This window comes from Triturus cristatus, chromosome 6 (assembly GCF_964204655.1).
Source record: "Triturus cristatus chromosome 6, aTriCri1.1, whole genome shotgun sequence".
In the NCBI taxonomy this organism is placed as follows: domain Eukaryota; kingdom Metazoa; phylum Chordata; class Amphibia; order Caudata; family Salamandridae; genus Triturus; species Triturus cristatus.
Genome location: NC_140589.1, coordinates 1,635,432,814 through 1,635,459,014, shown reverse-complemented (window position 1 = coordinate 1,635,459,014; position 26,201 = coordinate 1,635,432,814). Strand labels below are relative to the sequence as shown.

The 26,201-nt window shown below is 42.4% G+C and overlaps 1 protein-coding gene across 1 annotated transcript in view; it reads left to right on the top strand.

Moving 5' to 3' along the window:
• The window catches only part of DYNC2LI1 (dynein cytoplasmic 2 light intermediate chain 1), a 330,466-nt gene extending 322,334 nt beyond the window's left edge, over positions 1-8,132 (top strand). Inside the window, exon 13 of the mRNA XM_085612784.1 lies at positions 7,877-8,132. Within this exon, the coding sequence (XP_085468910.1) occupies positions 7,877-7,945 (69 nt within the window). The 3' untranslated portion in view covers positions 7,946-8,132. The remainder of the gene's footprint in view (positions 1-7,876) is intronic.
• The last annotated feature ends 18,069 nt before the right edge of the window (positions 8,133-26,201 follow it).

Here is a 26,201-nt window from a genome sequence, read left to right as displayed (position 1 = left end):
AGTATTAATACAGGTATTGGCTTGGATTTGTTAATATAGTATTTGCAGTGAGTTGCGTTTTAGGTGAGGGGAAAAAGATCCACATCCCTTACTAATCATATAATAAGCATGTATCGTTCTTGTGCTGTTTCTGGCCCAGAAACAGGGGGAGAAGCCCCTATCCCCCTAGCATGAAGTAGGATGAGTTCAGTGTGTCCGGGCAAGAGTATAAATTTGTTGGTTGATTGGGATAAAATATCCAATTGATGCAAGTATATCAAATGATAATGGTGAGAAGTTTATGCTTTTATTTGTCTGTAAGAAAAGAACAAGGATGGCACAGCCAACACGTGTTTCGCCCTCTAAATGGCCATCAGGCCTAGGGCTTCTTCAGGGCTGAACAAGGGTAGTATTACCGCAAGAGTTCATAACACCGAGTCAAGTGGGTCAAGTATATAGTATATGAGGGTGCGGTAGGTGGGAGTAGAGGAGGAAGGGGAGGAAGTGAAGAGTTATTAAAGGAGACAAGGGAAAAGAAAGAGAACAGAGTTTAAAGTTCGAAAAATGGGCAAGGGTTGTTTACCGAAAATTAAGGTGTAGTTGCAAGGAAAAGTATATGTGTGGGGCGATAGAGGATAGATATTAGGTGGGGGTCAGACATAGTAATTGGGGTGGACGTGCAAAGAGTGATTAAGTGGTATGGAAAGAAAGGGGGATGTGACAAGGGTATTAGGATCATTTAGACGGTGAGGGAGGGAGATAGAAAGTTATAGGCGGACAGGTTGGTATTTACAGAGAAACATGTCATACAATTAGAATATTTACACGTTTGTTTAAGTTCAGTCAAATACAAATATAATGACAAATATGAATGAGGAATGTAGATTGTTATAAATGTTGAGATACCACAGTTCAGGGTAGTGCGCGTATGCAAAAGGACATTCAAAGCAGTTAGCAGTTAACGATGTACATGTTTGTGATGGCATCATATTTGCAAAAATTCGGGACAGCATGTGTGTCCAGGACAGGAGCAGGACAGATACCCGTTCCCAACATACATATTTGTGACAACATCATGATGACGAAAATATATTATCAGTTTAAAAGTTCAAGCGATCATTTAAGGAGGGAGAACGAGGAAAGGGCATGTCATGCAGAGAGCGGGGTAGTCGGGAGAAACAATAATTTAGATACAATTCACGTAGTGTTCAAAAATAGTAAAGTGATGACACGGTCATGTAACGTTAGAAACAGATTATGTAAACATAGGTGAACAAATTGCAGTTAATCACAAGGATCCAACGGTACGATTAAGGATTAAATCAGATGCAAGATGGTTGAAAAAGAGCATATATTTACAGAGTTAATGGGAGTTCAGCGTCAAGCAGGTCCGGTCAGGTATGAAATGAAGGAAAAGAGATTTTCTTTAGTAACATTTGATACAGGTGGTTAGGTGAGAGACGTGGGTATGGGTGCGTGGCGTCAAGATCAATGAGGCGGTGATAAAGGCGGGCCGTTGGACAACCGTGTCATCAATCAAGATCAAGGTGATTTGTAGAATGCAAAATCATGCTATTACCAATTATGAATATTCTTGTGATATCAAGGGAAACAATGGGAGGAGTAATCTTGAGAATTACAGCAATAATGTGGAGTGGAGCTAATTCAAGGCTTCGGAAGTGCTCATACGCGCTCGATCGAGGTTGGAGTGGTACGTGAATGCCAACCGTTGCGGAAATACGGTGTATTTTTAGGTGTGTATCGGAATTGTAAGACATACAAGTGCGCTCGGCGGATTCATTATGTAAAACCATGTGAGGTGCACAAGGAGATCGAGAGTCCCTTACCGGGTAGTCAGTTAATAGGATATCATAATGAACGGGAGGGTTTGTCGACCCGAAGATTCTAGATGGGGAATCAAAAACAATGAAGACCAGAAATGAAATACGAGTCAAAAAGGCTGAGGTCGATTGGGACATGAAGGGGGTGGTGAAGTAGCTCTTACCTGCTGTCTCGGCTAATGGCAGGTTGCGATGGGTTTCTGCGGTCGCGGCGTAATGTGAAGCTGGTAAAGGTGTGCACAGATAAAGTGGTCGTGTGTAAGAACTTCCGGGTAAACCGGAAGTGGCGATGTGCTTACGACAAGCGCCATTTTGGAGCGGGGTGTTTGGAGAGGATCGGTAGACAGATTGATAAGTAGGATGAGAAAAGGCGGTTGCCATCTTGGAATGGGGGAAGGAATTAAGGGAGAGACAGGTATAACAAATGAACATTTAGATCTAAATAACGCTATTAAAAGAAACAACAGTATTACATCAAGTATTTGATACATATAGGCTTTTCTAGATATTCTGTATTGTTAGGACATCTATCAGTTCATAATAAAGGTGAAAAGAAGTGGCAAATATATATTCGGTACAGCATGGCAACGTATAATTTGTATATCTTAGTGTTCAAATACAGTATCTGTCAATAGAGGAATGCTGCGTATTCTCTGGTAGCGTAGAGGGTGCACTACTTGTGGAGGATTTTCGGGAGAGGCACAGAGGCGGAGTCATGGGGCTCGGAGGTATGGTTTGACCAATACAGGGGGAAGGAGGAGCAGTTAGTCATCTCCTAACCATACATGCATTTCCGCATCTTTATTGAGTCCCAAAGTTGTGGTTTTGTAGTTCATGATAAATTCACTTTCGCGTCTTCGTAGTTTCAGTTCACGATTTCCCCCTCTCTTGGTTTGGTGTATAATTTCCAAACCAAAGAATTGAAAGTCCTTTTTGTGGGGTGAATGTCTTCAAAATGTTCAGTGAGTGGATGGCCGGCAGAGTGTTTATGGATGTTGCGGTAGTGTTCCTGAATCCTGATCCGTAATGGTCTGATTGTGCTGCCAATGTATGGGAGGTTGCAGGGGCAGATTATCACGTAAATACAGAATTTGCTATTACAATCAATCCATTCTTTTATGACGAATTCCCTCCCTTGTGTTATTGGTACTCTTTTGGTTTTGCTGCAGCTTAGTTTGCAGATGCTGCAATTTTTGCAAGTGTGAAATCCTGGAGGTCTGTCTAGGAAAGTAGTGACTGTATTGCGTTTGTCTTCAAATTCTGATTTGCAAAGCATGTCCTTTAGGTTTGGTGCACGTCTGAATGTGATTTCAGGGTATGTTTTGAGGTCTTGACTAATGTTAGGTGTTTGTTTTAATAGATGCCAATGTTTTTTGAGGCTTTGTCTGATTTGGTGATGGCCGATATTATAGTCAGTAACAAAGCGTATTGCCGAGTCCTTCTTTTTTTCTTCTTTTTCTTCGGTGTTTTTTCTGAACATCTGTTTCCTCTCTACTTTGGCCACTGAGGTCAGTGTATTCTGTAGCATTGAGTGGTCATATCCTCGTTGTACATAGATGACATTCTATGCATCTGGCAAGGAGATGAAACATCGCTCAAAAGATTCCTGAAGCAACTAGACAAAAACCCCTGGGGAATTAAAACAACTCATACCTTCTCTAAAAAACAGATCAATTTTCTTGATGTAACACTCTATGTCAAAGACAACACCTTACAAAGCAAACTATATCGGAAAGAAACAGCGGCAAACTCCATTTTACGCGCTGACAGCTTCCACCCACGACATAACATAAGGAACATTCCCAAAGGAGAACTGCTGAGAACACGCAGAAACTGCAGTGAAGACGATGTCTTCAAAACAAAAGGAGAGGAAGTTGTATCCAGACTCACACAACGAGGATATGACCACTCAATGCTACAGAATACACTGACCTCAGTGGCCAAAGTAGAGAGGAAACAGATGTTCAGAAAAAACACCGAAGAAAAAGAAGAAAAAAAGAAGGACTCGGCAATACGCTTTGTTACTGACTATAATATCGGCCATCACCAAATCAGACAAAGCCTCAAAAAACATTGGCATCTATTAAAACAAACACCTAACATTAGTCAAGACCTCAAAACATACCCTGAAATCACATTCAGACGTGCACCAAACCTAAAGGACATGCTTTGAAAATCAGAATTTGAAGACAAACGCAATACAGTCACTACTTTCCTAGACAGACCTCCAGGATTTCACACTTGCAAAAATTGCAGCATCTGCAAACTAAGCTGCAGCAAAACCAAAAGAGTACCAATAACACAAGGGAGGGAATTCGTCATAAAAGAATGGATTGATTGTAATAGCAAATTCTGTATTTACGTGATAATCTGCCCCTGCAACCTCCCATACATTGGCAGCACCATCAGACCATTACGGATCAGGATTCAGGAACACTACCGCAACATCCATAAACACTCTGCCGGCCATCCACTCACTGAACATTTTGAAGACATTCACCCCCACAAAAAGGACTTTCAATTCTTTGGTTTGGAAATTATACACCAAACCAAGAGAGGGGGAAATCGTGAACTGAAACTACGAAGACGCGAAAGTGAATTTATCATGAACTACAAAACCACAACTTTGGGACTCAATAAAGATGCGGAAATGCATGTATGGTTAGGAGATGACTAACTGCTTCTCCTTCCCCCTGTATTGGTCAAACCATACCTCCGAGCCCCATGACTCCGCCTCTGTGCCTCTCCCGAAAATCCTCCACAAGTAGTGCACCCTCTACGCTACCAGAGAATACGCAGCATTCCTCTATTGACAGATACTGTATTTGAACACTAAGATATACAAATTATACGTTGCCATGCTGTACCGAATATATATTTGCCACTTCTTTTCACCTTTATTATGAACTGATAGATGTCCTAACAATACAGAATATCTAGAAAAGCCTATATGTATCAAATACTTGATGTAATACTGTTGTTTCTTTTAATAGCGATATTTAGATCTAAATGTTCATTTGTTATACCTGTCTCTCCCTTAATTCCTTCCCCCATTCCAAGATGGCAACCGCCTTTTCTCATCCTACTTATCAATCTGTCTACCGATCCTCTCCAAACACCCCGCTCCAAAATGGCGCTTGTCGTAAGCACATCGCCACTTCCGGTTTACCCGGAAGTTCTTACACACGACCACTTTATCTGTGCACACCTTTACCGGCTTCACATTACGCCGCGACCGCAGAAACCCATCGCAACCTGGCATTAGCCGAGACAGCAGGTAAGAGCTACTTCACCACCCCCTTCATGTCCCAATCGACCTCAGCCTTTTTGACTCGTATTTCATTTCTGGTCTTCATTGTTTTTGATTCCCCATCTAGAATCTTCGGGTCGACAAACCTTCCCGTTCATTATGATATCCTATTAACTGACTACCCGGTAAGGGACTCTCGATCTCCTTGTGCACCTCACATGGTTTTACATAATGAATCCGGCGAGCGCACTTGTATGTCTTACAATTCCGATACACACCTAAAAATACACCGTATTTCCGCAACGGTTGGCATTCACGTACCACTCCAACCTCGATCGAGCGCGTATGAGCACTTCCGAAGCCTTGAATTAGCTCCACTCCACATTATTGCTGTAATTCTCAAGATTACTCCTCCCATTGTTTCCCTTGATATCACAAGAATATTCATAATTGGTAATAGCATGATTTTGCATTCTACAAATCACCTTGATCTTGATTGATGACACGGTTGTCCCACGGCCCGCCTTTATCACCGCCTCATTGATCTTGACGCCACGCACCCATACCCACGTCTCTCACCTAACCACCTGTATCAAATGTTACTAAAGAAAATCTCTTTTCCTTCATTTCATACCTGACCGGACCTGCTTGACGCTGAACTCCCATTAACTCTGTAAATATATGCTCTTTTTCAACCATCTTGCATCTGATTTAATCCTTAATCGTACCGTTGGATCCTTGTGATTAACTGCAATTTGTTCACCTATGTTTACATAATCTGTTTCTAACGTTACATGACCGTGTCATCACTTTACTATTTTTGAACACTACGTGAATTGTATCTAAATTATTGTTTCTCCCGACTACCCCGCTCTCTGCATGACATGCCCTTTCCTCGTTCTCCCTCCTTAAATGATCGCTTGAACTTTTAAACTGATAATATATTTTCGTCATCATGATGTTGTCACAAATATGTATGTTGGGAACGGGTATCTGTCCTGCTCCTGTCCTGGACACACATGCTGTCCCGAATTTTTGCAAATATGATGCCATCACAAACATGTACATCGTTAACTGCTAACTGCTTTGAATGTCCTTTTGCATACGCGCGCTACCCTGAACTGTGGTATCTCAACATTTATAACAATCTACATTCCTCATTCATATTTGTCATTATATTTGTATTTGACTGAACTTAAACAAACGTGTAAATATTCTAATTGTATGACATGTTTCTCTGTAAATGCCAACCTGTCCGCCTATAACTTTCTATCTCCCTCCCTCACCGTCTAAATGATCCTAATACCCTTGTCACATCCCCCTTTCTTTCCATACCACTTAATCACTCTTTGCACGTCCACCCCAATTACTATGTCTGACCCCCACCTAATATCTATCCTCTATCGCCCCACACATATACTTTTCCTTGCAACTACACCTTAATTTTCGGTAAACAACCCTTGCCCATTTTTCGAACTTTAAACTCTGTTCTCTTTCTTTTCCCTTGTCTCCTTTAATAACTCTTCACTTCCTCACCCTTCCTCCTCTACTCCCACCTACCGCACCCTCATATACTATATACTTGACCCACTTGACTCGGTGTTATGAACTCTTGCGGTAATACTACCCTTGTTCAGCCCTGAAGAAGCCCTAGGCCTGATGGCCATTTAGAGGGCGAAACACGTGTTGGCTGTGCCATCCTTGTTCTTTTCTTACAGACAAATAAAAGCACAAACTTCTCACCATTATCATTTGATATACTTGCATCAATTGGATATTTTATCCCAATCAACCAACAAATTTATACTCTTGCCCGGACACACTGAACTCATCAGTATTTGCAGTGAGCAGTAACGTATGACACATATGCTATCACAACCAGTTTACGCCAGAGTTATGCCCTTTACATCCTGGTACATGGTCCAGAGAGGAGTTACCAGGTGTTCCTGAGGACTCTTCAGGCTAGCGAATTCCCTGCCTGAGCAATTCTTATTTTACAGAGAATGTTTTAAAGACAGAGATTTGGGAAAGCCTGCTTTAGCTTCCTTTTGGAACTAAGCAATGGATCACATTTTACCTGCCCTTCAGAAACGCAGTCTACCTTTTTATGACATTTTGCAAGAGAGAATGGGGTTTTCTGACTGCCTCAAAATGAGAAAATCTGGTTTCTGCTTGAATAAAAGCGCAAATGTATGCAAAGTGACCAAGAAGAGAGCTTTTTCAAAACAAGTAACCATGTTTTGCGGTTTAGATTCCTATTTAGATCAATGCAATGTTTGTGAAGAATTATAATTCGTAGCTTTGGTTGGCACTTGTTCAATGTTCCGGCTGGGGAGGGCACTAGTCTTTTTGTGCTATACTTACTCATGACACAGCAATGTCTTCGTTTAAAATCTGTTGTAGAATACACGTTTTATGATGTGCTGATAGATGAGTAATATGTGCAATTAAGACTGCTTGGACTTACCTGGTACTTTTGCTCATATCGTACTATTGTAAATGTACTTGCACAGTATACCTTACAGAATAAAGCATACATACGCCACCTGATGCCAAGCATCTGTCTTAACTGCTGGTCTTGGTCTTAGGCACATGTTGATAGAACAGGAAATCACAGTGTGCATAACAGCCCTGCTTCTGCTACACTTGCGCTTCTGCTACACCTGTGCTTCTGCTACACCTGTTCAGCACATATTGACTCATTTGAAACTAGGAAATAATTGGCTCACTTTTTCATTTTATGTATATTTATGTTTAGCACCTTTAAGAGCTTGATTTACTTCTTTGCTCTTTTTTCTTTTTTCAGGAACTCGAGCAATATAAACGGAATGCTTCTAAGTCCTGGAAGGGAATGGAGTTTGAATCCCATACGTGATAACACAAAACTGGCAATGCTTTCTATTGTTTATTAATCGCATGCTTTCCAGGCCATCATCATTCTCTTTGTGCGTGTACATATTTAAAAGCAATTATTTCTTATTTCTTCAAAGCCTCCTTCTTAACTTAACTTTCAATGTTCTCTACTGTATTGTATTTTCAATAAATAAAGCGTATCTACAGTATTGATCGTGTTTAGTGATGAAATGGATCCTAGCTCTGTGGTTTCAACCCTACTCAGGGTGATAGGTTTATATTTGAACTGATTGTAGGTCATTCTTATTTCTCATTATTTAAACGCTAAAGTTGTATTTCCTTATTTATTGTACCATACAATTATGCAATATAAAATCATGTTGTATTACGACTTCTATGTTAAAAATGAGTCTGCATAAGTTATTGAATACATTTACCATAGCTCGACTTTTAATCCATTAGCTTGTACTTTAATGTTTAATGGATGCCAATGTGTCTTCTAATAAAAGGATTCTTCCAAGAAATGTTATTCTCCAACACTCACATCAAAGGAGTTGAGGAGGTACCTCTCCAAAACTATTTTAAATTGCATTTTTAGCCATTCCATGCCATTATACGTCTATCCAGTGGATGCTTCTTTCCAGCAGTTCCTCATCTTTAAATATTCCAGAGGCATAAGGTTGGATCTAGAAACTGCTCTCCTTCCAACCTGCACTAGGCTGCAGTGTAGCAGCAGCAGGCACAGATCCACACCATCCAGAAACAACTCTTTGAAGATGCCTCCTGCACAAAACGTTTCCCGGATTTTCTGTTGACAAATCGTTTTTTCTCAATTTTTGTTTTACTTTTTTTTTTCTTTTAGATTATACATTTTTCGGAGCTTGGGATCCGCAAAAGTCTTGGTTTTCAAAACATGATCACACTGTAAAAGCTGGGACCTCGTCTTGATCTGCATGTGGTGTCTGGAAGATGAACTCAGCTCTGCCTCTTGTGACAAATGCTCTTTGATGGTCAAATCATGTCGCCACTTTCAGGGCCATCTGAAATTGCAAACAAAATACTTCGTTCCATTCGCAATGAAAGGTCTTCCTCTCTCCACTACAAGAAGCAAAAGCACAGACGACACAAAAACGAATCGCACTCTTCACATAGAAAATCAGATTCTGACTCACAGCTGTTCTTCGTCACCAACAGATCAATTGGACTTGTCCTGGAACTTCAGGCCAGTGCTAGAGATGCTGCTTTCTACAGTATACTGTTGTTTCATATTAGCACATTTTGAGATTTTGCTCAAAGCAGTGCTCAAAGTCCTTGAAGACATGTTAAAAAAATGATTGACCTTTGCTTGGAATGTCCACTTGTGCTGTCTTTGTCCTTGAACTAATTATTTCCATTTTCCATGGATAATCCCATGCTTGTGGTTTTTATACCAGGGATGGGTTTTGGAGTTAGCCGAGCAACAGGGGTACCAACATCGCCCCAGCTGATGCCAGAATGTTCAAACCCTTACCACCACTGACTACAGTGTCATACATGTCCTCTTCTTCCACGCTACTGATGCCGTGTGAGACAAAACAGGGCACAAGAACATTCCTTACCTTTGATGCTATTGACATATATTATACTGAAACCCTCAATAAAACAGTGACAATGTTTAGGGTGCAACCTTTGGAGAAGAAACTCAGTGCATGAAAGAAATACACAAGATTTAGAGCTCTGTGTCATTAGAATGTGAAGAGTTTTTAGAGCTGTACCTCGGACAACAGTTATGAATAGACATGGATTAATGGATATGAATTTGAATCTACTGATAGAAATTCTGCAATTCACAGGACTTAAAGCCAAAGCGGCTTCAGTTTTACAGAGCACAACTGGACTCATTTTTGTAACTTGAGAATACCCATGTAACAATATCAGCAGTGCACAGCCAGTCAACAAGGAAGCACACACCAGCATCTTCCAAAATTTCTATCAGTGTTTATTTCCTAAAAGCTCAGTAGTTCAAGCATCATCTGCTAATTTGAAGACAAATGTTTCTCTGGGCTGGGATTTAGAGCCCATTGACTCAAAAAGCAGGTGTTTTTGCCTCTGGGAGTTCTTTCTGCTTTCTAGGTACACACAGTACAGGAAATTGTTGAGTCCATTAGAAGTATGTTACCCGAGCATGTGAGGGGACTGTGCGAGGCCAGTTTGTAAAAGGATGGTTGCGCTGAGACACTAGCAATACAAAGCCATCAACAAGACTGGGAATTTCAAAGCCTGCTGACACCCAGTGCTTGAGACCACTTCAACCATCACAGATGCCTCCTTAACAACAACATTTGTGTTAGTTAAGAGAAACATGAGTTCCAAACACAGACAACAGCCCCTTTTCTCTGTTTCTACCACATAACCTCAGAAGTAGCTCAATGTATGTCAAAGACACATGATGCTTCTCCAGTATTGAATCTTTCATAGCTTCACATGCTTCTATCTTCCCCGTCGTCATGGTGGGAGTCTCTCGGTAATTAGAAAAGAAGTACCATAGAAGTGCATAGAGACCACCAAAAGGGAAAGAAAAACATTTACATTCGTCCTCATCTTTATGTAGGTCCAAACTTCGACTAATCAGAGACCAGCCCTAGACCTCATCTCCCCAGTCAGAGCCATCAGACCTCAGATTTCTAATTGCACGTCATGTTTAAGGGAGTCTTCCTGAGCTCTGCTCAGTTTGTCAGTGAGTGAACTTTTGACCCTGCTTGAATTTACATCAAGGTATTGTGTTCTACCTTCTTTACTTTAAGGGTGTCTGTGGGTTCTAAGAAGATGTTTTTCAGGCCCTGTAGATCCGGTGGAAAGGCAAGACCTTTTTCTGAAGATCCACATACTGACTGTCTTTATTGCCTCTATCCTAAGCATACAGCCAAAGACTGTAAATATTGTAGAATCTTCTCTGCAAAGGCACTAAAAGATAGAGGGGCCATATTATTATTATGGCTCCAGAAAAAGAAATCTAAATCAGAATCTGGAACTGATGTCAAAGAAAGCCCTGGGAGATCCTCACTTGAGAGTAAGCGTAAAAATGAGGACTCTATCTCATTAAAGGCTGATTTAAAGAAATTAAAGGCAGAAAAATCCTCCTCTGCCGAAAAGACAGCCATTAAGCCTAAAGATTCAGGCCTGAAGAAATCATCTGCTGCCTCTCTGCCTGTCACACCTCTCAAATGGGCCTCGTCAACGAAGAAAATACCGTTGACGGACCCGTCATCGAGAACTTCTTCTAAATCTCTGACTTCTGTGGCAACGACTACTTCATCGACGGCCGTGGCGACGGCATCGTCAATGGCTCCGTTGGCGACAACCACGACATACACTGGGTCGACGATCGCTTCTATGACTTCGTCGACGGGAACAACGTTGCAGTTGATGAGGGTGTCGACGGGCGTCCGTCGACGGCAGTGTTCATATCACCTTCTCGGCCAGTATCGACGACGTTTACAATCAGACGTGTTACTTCGTCGACGGAGACAAAAAAGTCTGTATTCAGTCACAAAATCACCAGGATTGTCACCATTACCTAAAATCTCCCCATTTCTTCGTTCTCACCTTCTTGATACGGAGGAATCAGGGAACAAAAGTCTTTTTGATCCCGTTTACAGTCCCTTGCAACTCAGAGTCAAATGCCAGGACACTGATGAGGAGAGGAAGCGCAAGGACAATCAGAATATATGGAGGGAGATTATTGATTTCCAGGACGTTCTCAGGCCCAACGTTATGATTCTTTTCAGGAGCACTATCCTTATGAGGTTTATAAAGAACATCAGGAGGTTTGGAGAGATTCCACTCTCCTTGGTCACGGACCTTAGACATATGTTAAACGACTATGCTCCGCCTCCACCAGTAATTACTCCACCGCCTTTGGCTCTGGTTGAGAAACAGGCTCCTTGGTGTATAACAATACAGGATCATTACATCGAAAGTGAAGCAGACGATCAACCAGAAGAAGGTGATCTCACTAAAGATCCAGACGTTCTTGGCCAAGAACGGGTGATTATGTGGCTCCATCTTCACCGTCGCCTTCCCCAGCGGCTTCCCAAAGGGAGATATCGGGGGCTTTCATGAAGTGCTTGAGAGAGCTTCTAAAAGGTGTGATTTGCCCCTGCCTGTGGTGGAAACCGAATGCTTTCTTTAAGATTTTAAAGATGCATCAAAGAAATCCATTAGATCCATTCCGATTGTGGACTACATTTGGAGTGAGGGTTTGAAGATAATGAAGAACCCAGCCTCTGTTCCTGCTGTGTTGCCAAGGATGGAGAAGAAATACAAGGCGCCTGATTCTGCTCCAGCATGTTTAATTGGCCATCCTCGCTCAGATTCAGTGATAATGCAGGCTGCTCAGAGGCGTTCCAGGAATCCTCAATCTCCTTGTTCGGTGCCTCCAGACAGGGAAAGCAAATGCTTAACTAGCATCGGCAAGCGATTCGCTACTATGGCGGCTACTGCTATCAAGGCCTCTAAAACCTTAGCAATCTTGGGGAGGTATGACCATAAGTTATGGTCAGACCTGGCTCCTCTTCTCGAATTCCTTCCTGATGATAAAAAGAGAGAAGCGAAGGATATTTTGCATGAGGGTGCTAAAGCGTCTTCGGAGGTGATTGACTCCGCAATGGATCTACCTTCCATTGCTTTCAGACAAATGGCAGGTGCCACAGTACTTCATAGACAGGGCTGGCTTAGGGCGACGTATTTCCGCCCCGAAGTCCAATCGAAAGTGTTATACATGCCCTTCGATGGGGAAAACCTTTGTGGAATACACGTAGACGAGGAACTACAAGGCATCAAGAAGGATATGGAAACTGCACGTTCCTTGGGCACAATACAACAAAGGCATCTTCAATCCTTTCGTGGAGGTAGAGGAAGAGGTCAGTATCAACCATATGGTCAGAATTACAGATTGCAATATGGAGGACAGCAACAGCAGCAATTTTGTTCCTCCAACATGTCTTACAATCAGCAATCAGCTAGACGCAAGCCTGCAGGACGAGGAAAGTTACAGGATTCCTCAAGACGTCAGTGACGTTTATCTCCCGCCAGTCACCACATTTCGATCTCAACACCTTTGGTCTCATCGGCTCTCTCCATTTCTTAATCAATGGCAAACCATCATGAAGGACAAATGGGTGCTGGACATTATCCAACACGGCCATACCTTGGAATTTTTCCGCAAACCTCCACAAACACCGCCCCCAAGAAAAATGCATCACCCGCATTTGTCATCACTGCGACAAGAAGTTTAGACTCTTCTAAAGAAAGGGGCGATAGAAAAAGTACATATTACCAGGAGGACAAAGTTCCTGCGGGCAGGTGCAAAAAGTCACCTGAGCCCTTAAAAATAAATGAGGAGTGAAAGAGTTCCTAGTTTGAAGAACCACACAGGTAAGTGGAGGACCACTCTATGTCCTCTGTTGCCCTCACACACCCCGAAAGGTGTCATGCTTCATCATCGGGCGGTTGCTCCTCGTAGGGCCGGCGCTGCAATTCCCTACGGGCCCCCGAAGGGTCACTTTTTCGGAGATCTTTTTAGGAACCGCCGGATGGTGCATGTGGGTATGTGGAAAGTGGGTTCTGTATGGAGGGTAAAAAAGGTGCGTGCAAGTGAGTGAAAAACATGGTGGGTCATCATGCAGCAACTTGTACCCTGAGCGGAATTAAACTGCTAAAAAATTGTGACCCTGAAGGCACAATCTGCCCATGGATCAGGGATCAAAGGCCAACATGTTTCGCGCCTCTATCGCCTGAGAGGTCGGTGGCGCTTCGTCAGGACCAAATTCTTAACAATAAGTGCACGTGAAAAATAAGTAAATCAAGTTAAAATACCCTCAATATCGGTCTGGGCAAACGCCTGTACACCCTCAGTGCGGTAACAGGTCAGCGATGAAGGAATCGCTCCAGGTCAATATCTAACCGGTTCATTATACAAAAACCAACAGCTAGGCGTGTGGAATTCCTGCAGATTATTGGGAATTCAGCTCGGGTCATTACACCGCTGTGCCGCCCCCATCCATGCGGCTGCCAGTAATAGAAAAAGTGCCTTTCGGACAACTAGGGAAAGGCTTTTACTCCAAATTCTTCTTAATAAAGAAAAAATGCGGGAAATGGAGGCAGGCCATGGACCTCAGGCAGCTAAACAAATACATCGAAAACCAATCATTCAAAATGTTATTCCTTCCAGAGATTCTTTTATTAATAAGGAAGGGAGATTTTCTAGTGTCCCTCGATCTCTTGGAAGCATACTATCACATTCCCATTCATGCAAAGCATCGCCAATTCCTAAGATTCGAGGTGGCTGGGGATCACTACTAGTTCAAAGTCTTGCCATTCGGCCTTCGCTCAACGCCCACAGTGTTCACGAAATATATGGCTCCGGTAGTGGCTTTTCTGAGAAGACAGGGACACCAGGTTTACCCCTACCTGGACGACTGGCTAGTGAAGGGTGCTACATTTCACTCTACCAGAAAATCTACGCAGGCTTCTCAGCGGATCTTCAAAACTCTGGGGTTACAACTCAATGTGGAGAAGTCACACTTAATTCCAAACCGAAAGCGTCTTTTTCTAGGAGCGCTCCTAAACACAAAGTCAATAAAGGCGTATCCCACTTCAGAACAGAAGCTCAAAATAATGCGCTTAGCCTCCCTTCTGCGCGCAAAAGAGTCCACTTCTGTGAGAGTGTTCAAGTCATTACAGTGGATGCTGTCATCATGCATCCCTTTGATTCTAAATTGCTGGCTACACAAGTCCTCTCCAGGAGCAGTTAGACATGCAATGGGTGCAGGTGCACTGCTCTTTCAAGGACATCATCTCTCAATCTCAGACGATAAAACAGTCTCTGTCATGGTGGGAAAAAGAAATCAATATCTCTCCAGGCCTTTCGTTCCAACCAACACAGCCTCATTATATTATGACAGCGGACGCTTCAATGGACGGCTGGGGGCTCATCTCTAGGAATTGCAAATACATGGAAAATGGTCCCTTCAGGAAACAAGTTCACACATCAGTCTTTTGCAACTAAGGGCAGTTTTTCTGGGGTTGCATGCCTTTCTTCCCGGAATCCAGGTATCCTCAGTTCTAGTAAGAACAGACATTACTACAACAATGTTCTTTTTTGCCAAACAGGGAGGTACCAGGTCTCTCACTTTATCAGAGCAAGCCCAGGAAATTTGGAAGTGGCTCATTCATCACAACATAACATTGCAAATAGAGCATGTTCCGGGAGTGGACAATGGTTGGGCGGAACCAATTCCCAATGTCACAAATGAGAGTTAGAAGTAATCCAGCTGAAAAGAGTCTTCAAACTATGGGGCACTCCAAAACTGGATCTTTTTGCAACAGAAAACAACAAGAAGTGTGAGAAGTTCGCCAGGAGGCTTCCCTCAGAAGAACTCGTGGGGAAACGCGCTGCAGATGCGATGGACGGGGACTTTTGCCTATGCGTTCCCGCCATTGCCTCTCATCCCAAGAGTGTTGAACAAGATGCCGAAAGAACAATGCCTTCTCATTCTCATAGCTCTGGCATAGCCAAGGCTGTTTTGGTACACGGAGCTTCTCCTGTGCTCGATATCTCCGCACATTGCTTCCCTCCTCTGCCAAATCTACGCTCAATGAACAACGGTCAAATTGTTCATCCTCAAATAAAGTCTCTAAGTTTGTCAGCTTGGAACCTTACGACTATGAATTTACAAATTTAAACATCACTCCGGATTGCAGGTCTATTGTACAACGAGCCCGAGCTCCTTCCTCTAACAAGTCATATTCTGCAAAATTGAAGATATTTTGCCATTGGTGCGAGGAGAAGGAACTGCATCCTTTGCTATGAACTCCGGAACAGGTTTTGCCATAATTACTTCACTTAGCTAAATCATAATTGGCTCGCTCGTCAATCAAAGTACACTTGGCAGCAATTTCCAGGTTTCGCAGAAAACCAGGTGAGCTTTCTTTGTGGTCAACACAAATTGTCAAGGAGTTTATGAAAGGTCTCTTCAGGATTTTCCCACCCTTAAAGCGCCCTGCAGTTCGTGGGAATTAAACACAGTACTGGCTCAATTGATGAAATCGCCTTTCGAGCCCATTCATAAGGCTGAATTAAAATATGTTTCTTGGTAAACAGATCTCCTTTTAGCCCTCACGTCGGCTAGAAAAATCAGTGAAATTCAGGCTTTCACTATTGCTGCACCTTTCCTTCAATTCAGAGAGGATAAACTTTTGTTGAGAACAAATCCTCAATTCATTCCCAAAGTTCCAACTTCATTTCACTTGAAATGAATCAGTTGTGCTTTCCACATACTTTGGGAACCCTTCAACCGCCGCAGAAAGAGCATTGCACTCTTTGGATGTGAAGCGCTGCATCAAGTTCTACATACATAGAACAAAGACTTTTAGGAAATCTGATTAGTTATTTGTGTCCTTTACTTCACCACGGAAGGGTCAAGCCCTTTCAAGGAGCAGTATTGCATGTTGGATTTCCTCTGCGATTATTTTCTGCCACAACAAGGCTGGAACCCCTTTGTCTGCAAAAGTGTCTGCGCACTCCACGAGGAAGATGGCAGCCTCTACAGCTTTGTTTGTTGGTGTGTCGCTTCCAGACATTTGTAGAGTGGCAAAATGGTTCAATGTGCATACATTCACTAAGCATTACTGCTGGGACTCGGCATGGAATGCGGACGCTGCAGTGGATCAAACTGTCCTGAGACATCTGTTTGCCTAAGGTACAATCTTTCATATCTATCAATTCTATTTGTTTGGTATATTTGGTCGTTACAGTTTATTAACTAGTTTATGATTTTCTTGGAATCATGATGCATATCTATTAGTATATTTTTCAATATGTCTCTTTTATGGCACCAAAAGGTCTTCGCCTAGACGCAAACTAAGAGAATTATACTGCTAACTACTCTGATACAAGCATGTGAATCTATCAACCTATCAAGTCAGAGATGGCTCATCCTGCCAACATCCAGAGCCCTATTGTGATTTTGTCTGGGAGGAATACACAAAGGCCTACTGTCATCTACACCTAGTCGAGTGACCGAGGAACAGTCTGCAGGCACCAAATGGTGATGCCTAAAACAGGCCAACTTTCTAAAAGTAAAGAACAAGTTATGAGAATGCACTCCTTCCCTTAATGTTGCTATTTTCACTTCCTTTGTAAGTGAGAAGATGAACAAAGTGTTGAAAAATTGTGGTATACTACGTCAAACATGGTGAAATCAGGAGGAAGTGGTCTACTTTGAGGGGTTGTTCCCCATTCAGCCAGCAATGCGACAGAAGGGTGCGTGAGTGAAGTGCCCATTTTGTGAACTTTTTAAAAGTGGCATTTTCAGAATTGTGACTCAAAATCCGACTCTACTTTTAATGATGATTTTAAATTACAATTCCTCAAATACCATACTTGACTCTTCTACCTGCTCTCAATCAAACATTAGCACTAATCTAATGTAAAAAGGACCCAGTGTTATCCTGTGGAAGAGCCTGCTTCCGAAACCTGTCCCAGGATGCTTGTTTCTGGTCCAGGGAGGACCTGGCTTGGCAATTCGGGCTGGACTGTTCCCATGAGGCACAGGGTCAAGACGGATTTGCATATGGCTGGGCCTGAACTGGGTTGGCATGGTGAGCAAAAGAACAATGGATTTAACCCAGATCTCTTGACTGGAGGTGAGTGTTTGATTTGCTCTGCATTCCATACATCATCTGTGTGTCTTTTGCCCAATCAAACATTATCACTTTATCTAATGTAATAAGGTAACCCATTGTTATCCTGTGGGAGAAGTAGGCTTCACAGTAGTGAAAAACAATGTTATGAGTCCTTCACTACTAGGACATGTATAACTGAAAAGTACATGTACAATTTTTTAATTACAATGCACCCTGCCAAATGGGCTGTTTGGGCCTACTTTAGGATTGGCATATATGTTAAACAAAAAGGTTTAGGCCTGACGAAAGGCTTATTTTGCCAAGTCAAATTGGGATTTTTAAACTGCATGCTGGCTGGACACATGTTTAAGAGGCTTCTTATTGAGGTGACACAATAAGTGCTGCAGGCCCACTAGTGGCATTGAATTTATCAGCCCTGGGTATATGGTCTACCACTTTACTAGGGCCTGACAAGTAAATTAAATGTGCCAATTGGATGAAAGCCAATTTTACCTTAAAGGAGACGGCACAAGCATTTTAGCACTGGTCAGCAGTGGTAAAGTGCTCAGAGTCCTAATGCAAACAAAAACTAGAGCAGCAAAAATGGGAGGTTGAAGGCAAAACGTTTGGGGGAAGACCACCCTAAACCTGACAGGTCTAACAGTATAGTATTTAACAGAAGATCAGTTGGCCTACTTCCAGCAGCCACAAAGATCAAGAAAACATACCTAGCAAGCTGCCTTTCAAATCATTTAGAAACACATGACCTGTTGAATTCTACTCAAAGGATATTCTCCCAGGAATAAACTTGAAACAATTGTGGTAATGGTGTTAGATTATCTCTGAATGGCTCTTGATGCTGGTCAGCCTTATCCTATTGGGACTTTCGATTGGTTCTCATCTTGTCTGACTGGATTAGTCAGTCTCTAGTCCTTCCCTCATAATATTTCAGTTCTCCATTCTTGAGCTCCACAGTGATTTCCCCATCCTTAATCCTGTTTGAAATATACATACAGCCACTGGGTGCTATTTTAAGATCATTTGGTGTGCAATCTGTTTCCTCTGCCAGTGATACACAACTCATTCTACTCCTTGATTGACCTCCAGCAGAAGTAAGTTCACCTTGTTGTACAACACTGTTTCTCTGATATTCAGGCCTGGATAAGTATGAATATGTTGAAGCTCTATGCTACCAATAGAGATGTCTTGATTCTTGGACAGGACAGTCTGTGGAACACAGTTTTAAGGCAAAGCCAGATGGGTACTCCACCTTTCCTTCTGCCTAAGGCGAAAAGGCTAAGTTTCTGGATGGACGATTGATAGTGTTTTTGTTAACAGATGAACTCCGTGGTGTCCTCCTGTTTCTACCAAATGGGGAAATTATGAAAGATTCTTTCATTTGTGTGTCAACATCTGCAAGCCTGTGTTGTGAGAGCAGTTGCACTTTTTAGATTAGCATATCTTAATGCCTGTTAATTTGTCTTGCATTTGGAACTTTTTCAGAAGCTACAGAGAGTCCAAAATACAGCAGTTTGTCTGGTTTTGAATTTACTTAAATTTGAACATGTGTCTGGGGCCAGGCACTGTCTCCTCTGGTTTCCCATTTCCCAATGAATACAATTTAAAAATTTTGTCTGACCAATTTATTTTCTAGGAGAGAGGCTTATATGTACTCATAGCACACTGAACTGTTCTGTCCCCCTCACCATTTTAGAAGTTTCACTCAGTCAGCCCCTGTTGCTCTTCTGCCACAATGAAGATCTAGTTACGATAGACATGGTTAGGTCGGGGCTGTACTTTTCGTGGTGAAACATAGATACCAGTGCCTGCATTGTTTGATGCATTTGCTGACATTTTAACCTATTTATTATATGTATTTGCAGGCTAGCCATTTTTACCCTATTTATTATATGTATTGGCCTGCTTGCCATTTCTACCCTATTTATTATATGGTTTTGCTTGCTTGTCATTTTTATTTACTTGTTTTACATTTATTATAAATTTCCTGTGCACTATTTGTTCTCTGTTACATTTCCTTACAGCTTCTGTTTTATGTTTATATTGAAAATAAACAAATCAGTGCCTGCAATGCATGTGAAGAACAAGATAAGCATTTGTCTGCCCTACAGAATGGGCCCTTTTCCAAGAAGCAGGGGAATATGTGATTGGAATTTATGTCTGGATAGATGTACTACTTGTGATTGGCATTGGTATGTTGCCCAACTTCCCATGGGAGTGGATATAATAGGTTGAGCCCTACTCCAGTACGCTGAAGGCCTTTACCTTGACCAGGTCTGTGTGAACCCTTCCCCAATGTCTTCCTAATGTGGTGCTAATTGTGCATTTTTTTTGTAGGCCTAACATGATGCCCCGCTAAAGTTGCGTTACTCTGGTCTGGCCTGCTCCTGCTCTTGTCTGCCAGGAAGTCCACAGACAGCCAAAGAGTCATGATATACTATACGACCACCAATAAAACCCTCACTGGAGAAACAAACAGTCCAATTTTAGATGTGCTGCCTGGTGAATACATCCCCCATGCATTAATAACTCCCCTGTTGGGCCCTCATGAGTTAGTTGATTCGTCGAGAGACAAGATTCACACCCAAAACCACATCAACTGCAACCATCTGGGCACCTTGGCTTGAGTCAGTACAGTGGGAGCATTCTCTTTATCCCCTTTAATGCTGCAAGTGTCAAGTGGGGGTAGGCTGTACTGCTGCCTTCATCGCCTGCCTGTATAGCATGTGTGGTGTCTCAGGGCCCAGAATGATCAGATTCAGGATTTGTGACCCTGATAATTCTAGGCCAGGAGACATTTGGCTTTGGGGTGATGCTATTTCCCCCAGAATTATTGATCCAGATCACATTCTGTCATTCATAATGAGGGCTGTAGCCATATTCCCAGTACCGTCTTGCCTCTCTAGCCTTTGTCTAGCACAGCAAAAGTGTGGGCTGAATATCAGATTAGACATTACAACATGGGTCTTTACCCTGCATGCCTTTACCCTGTGAGGGAAATTACAAAGAGTTGGCTTTTACAATGCGTTGTAAAGTGTGATAAATGTGTTTGAGTGTGAGAGAAACAGGGTTAAGTGACTTTATAGTTCAGTGAAAATGTAAAGTAAGATATTTTTAACATACCTAACTGTAATGTCACTTTAACATTTATTTTTTTCAGTGAATTTCTAGGAGTTGTTTAACGTAATGTTATATGTTACTACCATTCCTTTTGCCTGTGCATGGCATACAGTTGGCCGCAGGGCCTGACCTGTTTCCAGGCTCTGCGTCCAACCTCCCGTGGGTGACAAATCGACACAGCCGCAACATGGAGTTGGCCTCAGGGCCTGGCCAGCCCAAAAGAATACCATACCCCACTTTTTTTTTTTTGTTTTTTGATCCCATGGGACTTTCGCAGGAGTAAGGGGGGGGGATCACACTGGCTCCCGTGAGAATCCTGCTCTTACTAGTACCTACCAAAATATTTGAAATGTACATATATATATATATACACACACACTACAGAAAACCAAGTCCATTGTCATCATACCTTCAGATAAAGGGGGAATGTTGTGCTGTGGGATGTGAAAAAGTACACAGCAGTGGCAAAGAGACAATTGGATCTTTCTGGTAGTTACAAGAAGTCCAATGCTGCTCAGTATAGCGTAACAATTGATCTATTTCATAGTTTGGTGGCCAGTTGGCATGAGAGGGGCATCTTGAGTATGGATGAATTGTTATTTTTAACTGTCAAGAAACCCATAGCACTGTGATTTTACATGTTACCGAAGGTACACAAACACAGTACAGAGCCACTGGGGAGGGCCATTATTTCTTCTAAAGGTAGTCTTCTCGAGAACGCTTCCATTTATCTTGACATTTTCCTGTTCCCATATGTGAGTAGTCTTCCCTCATACTTCCAAGACAGCATGGATTTTATTTCCAAAATCACTGACATCCCTTGGAAATCTAGTTATATCCTGGCTACAGTGGATGTGGTTTGCCTTTATACATGTATAAAGCGTGACTTGGGGCTGAAGACTTGTAGATATTTCTTAAGGGACAGACCACTATCTACATATGGTCACACCATTGCACTCATTGAGATGCTAAAGTTCTGTCTGGAACACAACTATTTTTGGTTTGGCAATCAGTGCTTCAAACCGTTTACCGGAACAGCGACGGGAAGTTGTTTTGCCCCTAGTTATGTCTGCATGTTCATGGGATGGTGAGAGTCTCAGTACATCTCGTCAGAGAAGTTGAGGATTTTTCACAACATCTGATTTTGTGTACATGGTACATAGATTATATTTTTCTTATATGGGATGGCCATCAAAAGATATTGGACAGTTTTCTGATTAAGAAATCTGAAAATTACTGTAATCTGAAATTCACGAGCAAAACAGACACTAGCCAAATAGACTTCCTAGACATTATGGTAGAAGTGAAAGGAGACATGATCCATTCCAAACTGCATAGGAAGGCGACTGCAGGAAATAGCATCCTACATGGCCGCAGCCATTATCCCGTAAAATTAAAATGGAGCATCTCATACGGGGAGCTCCTGAGAGCTAAGAGGAATTGTAGTACTGTACAATTCAGAGGGTACACACACAAAGTGATTGAGACTGCAGTCAAAAAAGCGAGGGGGTGGACAGGAGCAGTCTCCTCAAACCCAAACCTAAAGTAAGGAAAAGCAAGTAGTGAGGTTGATTACCACCTTCCACTCCAAATATGCGGCATTCGGGGCAATTGTTAAGAAATATTGGCACTTAGTGAAATTGGTTTTTACTATTGGAAAGCTTGTTAGCCCCAGCCCGCAGATAACTTATCGGAGATGTAGCTCACTCAGGGACATGCTGGTGCACTCCTATGAGGAGTCAGGGCACCCCCTTGGGAGCACCTTGTTGAGAGAACTCCCAGGTTTTTACAAGTGTGGTAAGTGCAAAGCATGCACACATTGTACTAATGTAAAAATGGTGACATTACCCAATGGCAGGAAATGGACAATCAGGCATTTTATCAACTGTAACACTAATTTTGTGGTGTATGTTTTGGTCTGTGTTTGTGGATTGCGCTATGTGGGCAGCACCATTTTTCCTGTGAGAAAGAGAATCTTGGAACACTTGAGAGTTATCAGGAACAATGATGCATCTTACCCCATGGCAAGACACTGCAATATGCTGCATGACCCTAACATTGAGGATCTCCAGATTTCCTTCTTTGGTATTGACAGGGTACTGGCATGTACGAGAGGGGGAGACAGAGAAGGAGCACTGAGGAGTTAGAGTTGGAATACAACATCCGTCTACATAGCAAACAGCCGGGTGGCCTTAACCAGGATGACGTTGAAAGCTTGCAGCTACAATTCATCTCCTTCAGTGTTCACCGGGACAGTCCGTTGAATGCTGTTCCCTCTCTTGCATGATCTCTATCTTTTATCGGGGGGGGCTCTCCTCCTGGGTTTCTTCTTCTCCAAATTGTTTCAGGCGAAGTTTCTGTTTTTCCCCCTTTTTCTTTTCTTTCTTCATTTTCCTGTGGTTACTTGTTTGATGTGTGATGTCTCACTCTTTGAGCAGTTCATGATCATTTGGATAATATTGATTGGGTTCATTATGTGGTCACTGGACCTGGCCCGGAGGTGGCTACTATGATGACAGATCACCAGATTATTTATTGAACAACACATGGGAGGTTGCTGGCCTGTACCCAACTATTTGTGAAATAGAGCTGCTCTGATTTGGTATGGGATTCCTTTTGCTTTTTTCTTGTATTTGTATTATTTGGGACATTTTACTACTTTTGTAAATGTTGGATGTTTAATTATTTGAATGACAGTGAGTCTGTCTTCTCATGCCCATACATGTATTGAATGTAGTGGGGTAGTCTGTCTATTATGTTCACACCTTGGCGTGTATATTGTTTCTTAAGGGGATAGTACACAGTGGGAAAGGTTGATTGGCTTTGACAAAGACCTCTTTGGTTGAAATGCGTTACCTGGCATGTGTTGAGAAACTATCCCTGGAGTGCGGGCATTCTTTGCTGCCATGGCATGGCCGTGTCGCATATATATATATATATATATATATATATATATATGTACATTTAAAATATTTTGGTAAGTACTAGTAAGTACTTATAAAATAATTTAAATGTAATGATGTGGCTATTATTTTAACATCGTTTCACCATTCTGCAGGAAATTTTCCCCAAAAAGTGTCACAGTGGGTCCTATTGTTATGGAAGGTTTGGGGATGATCCGTGCGGTGGGGACCAAGAATTTGGGGCGCGAAATAAGGTTGCGTTTGTAATGTTAATTCCCATAGGAACCTTCAGCCAGTGCTGCTAAACGGACCTACACCAAATTTGGCTGGGAGGTACATGTCGGTTCAAGGAAGTGCCTCTTGCTTATTTGGTGTAAATCCATCAAGTAGTTGTTGAGAAATGTAAGTTTCAAACTATAGTGATATCTTTGGCCGCGGATATTTCGCTGTGGTTTCACGATGAATCGCGAATGCACGCGCCAACAGGAATGCTCTTATTGGCTGGATGCAATCTGAATCGAAAGTTGTGGCCACCATTTTATCTAGTGAGAACGTTTCCCGGGGTTAAATATTTGTGTGAAAGCCCACATAAGGGGTCAGAGTGGAGATACTCTGACCTTATTTTTAAAAAACGGGGGTGTTAGTGACACAAGGTATGTGTCCAAAATTAATTTTTTTATTGCGTGCGATATTTGCGATGCCGCAGCGACTGCCAGCGCGATCCCTCATGTACCATAGCGGGGATATCGTGACTATCAACGTCGTTGCGAATATTGGTGGAAATACGAAAAAATCAGTCAATCATTAATATGCATTATTAAAGAGATATTGATAAATGTTTTTACAGAGTTATTTATATAGTGAGTTATCTACTGTGATGGTTAGAATTAATTATAAAGTTATAATTTTTTATGTGGTGATGGCCACTGTTCCCTGTAAGGTGTGCATGCGCGCACCTATTCCACCTACAGCGTGCAGTGGGATGTCTGAAGCGCGCACATCGGTAGGTAAATACAGCAGCAAGATCCTCCTGCACTTGCTGCATTTCTTTTGTTAAAAGGGCATGGCTGTGGGGCAGATTGTATACTTCTGTCTAAGTATTCATGTTAATCACAGCGCCCGTCATGCTCTGCAATTAACATGATTACTTTAATAAAGGCATACAATCTGCCCCACAGCCACTCACTTTTTACAAATGAAAGGTAGCAAGTTTAAAAGCACGACGTGTGCTTTCAGGTGATTCTGAAAGCACACGTCGTGCTTGTAGACTTGCTGCATTTCTTTTGTTAATAGAGCGGGCCAGATTGTGTGCTGTGCTCTATTCACAAGAGAAATGCAGCAAGTCTACAAGCAGGACTTTAAGCAGGTACGGTGACAGCTCTTTATCGGCCTTTTCATTTTTGCCTTCAGGGTTGAGGGAAAAAAAGCTTAACTCGTCATCCGTCACTGCTTTTGATGTGACTTCAAAGAAACTTATGTTTCAGTTTTATACAGCGTAAACTTGGAGAGCTTTACACGAGCACCTGTTAATTCACACAAGGACATATTCATTTGTTGAATAACAGAATGTGGAGTCGATGTCTGGCTCGAACCTGCTTCAGCTCAAAGGTCGGCTGCTCTAGCCTTAGCCACAACCTCGCCCACAAGGAAGAAAGCATTTTCATTATTATATACAACTAAATCATAGTTGTTGCTTATTCATCTTATGCAATTTACATTCCATGGTGTGTTGTGTAATTGTGTTGTTTAGCTGAATTGTGTGGTTTGGTGTTGAATTTTATGGTGTGGAACTGTGTGGTGTTGAGTGAAATTATGCTGATTGGAAATGTGTAGCAAGATGAGGAGTTTTTTTGGGTGGATTGTTGCTATGTGGCATAGAGTGGTTTTATGTGGCGTGTATGTATGTGGTATTGAGTAGAGTTTAATTATGTGGAGTTGAATTATGTTGCATTGAATGTTGTGTGTCATACAGTTTAAAAGTTAAATTTTGTATTATAGTAGTAATGATCATTGGATTAAACTTTTTTTGATAAACAAGTTTTATTAGGTTTTGTAAAAACAATAAGGAACATTGAGCCGGACCAACCACCACTGTGCAAGTACACGGAATTAGACCAATCTCCACCCGTCCCCACCCAAAGCCTCACCCCCCGCCCCCACCCCCCAACACACCCACTCAGAATACATTGCCCAACCACTTCCCCCATACTCTGCGATATTTCTTGGGGCAACCCCTCGCCTGGTAGAGAGTCCGTTCCTGGGCCGCGCACCAGTCTACACCAGCACTCCATTTGGCCAAGGTAGGCGGTTGTGAGTGTTTCCATGCCGCTGCAATATCCCGTTTGGCCACCATGAACGCAGTCATAGGGAACAGTTTCTCTGCGCGGGTACCCTGTAGACCATCAGTGATGCCCAGCAAGGCGTGCCTAGGATTGTGTGGCACTTCCCAGCCCAGCACCTCAGTGAGATCAGTCTCTATGCCCCTCCAGTAATCCCCAAGATCCGGACAGGACCACACCATATGAATGAAGTCGGCCGGGTCAAAACCACAGCGGGGGCAAGAGGCGTCAG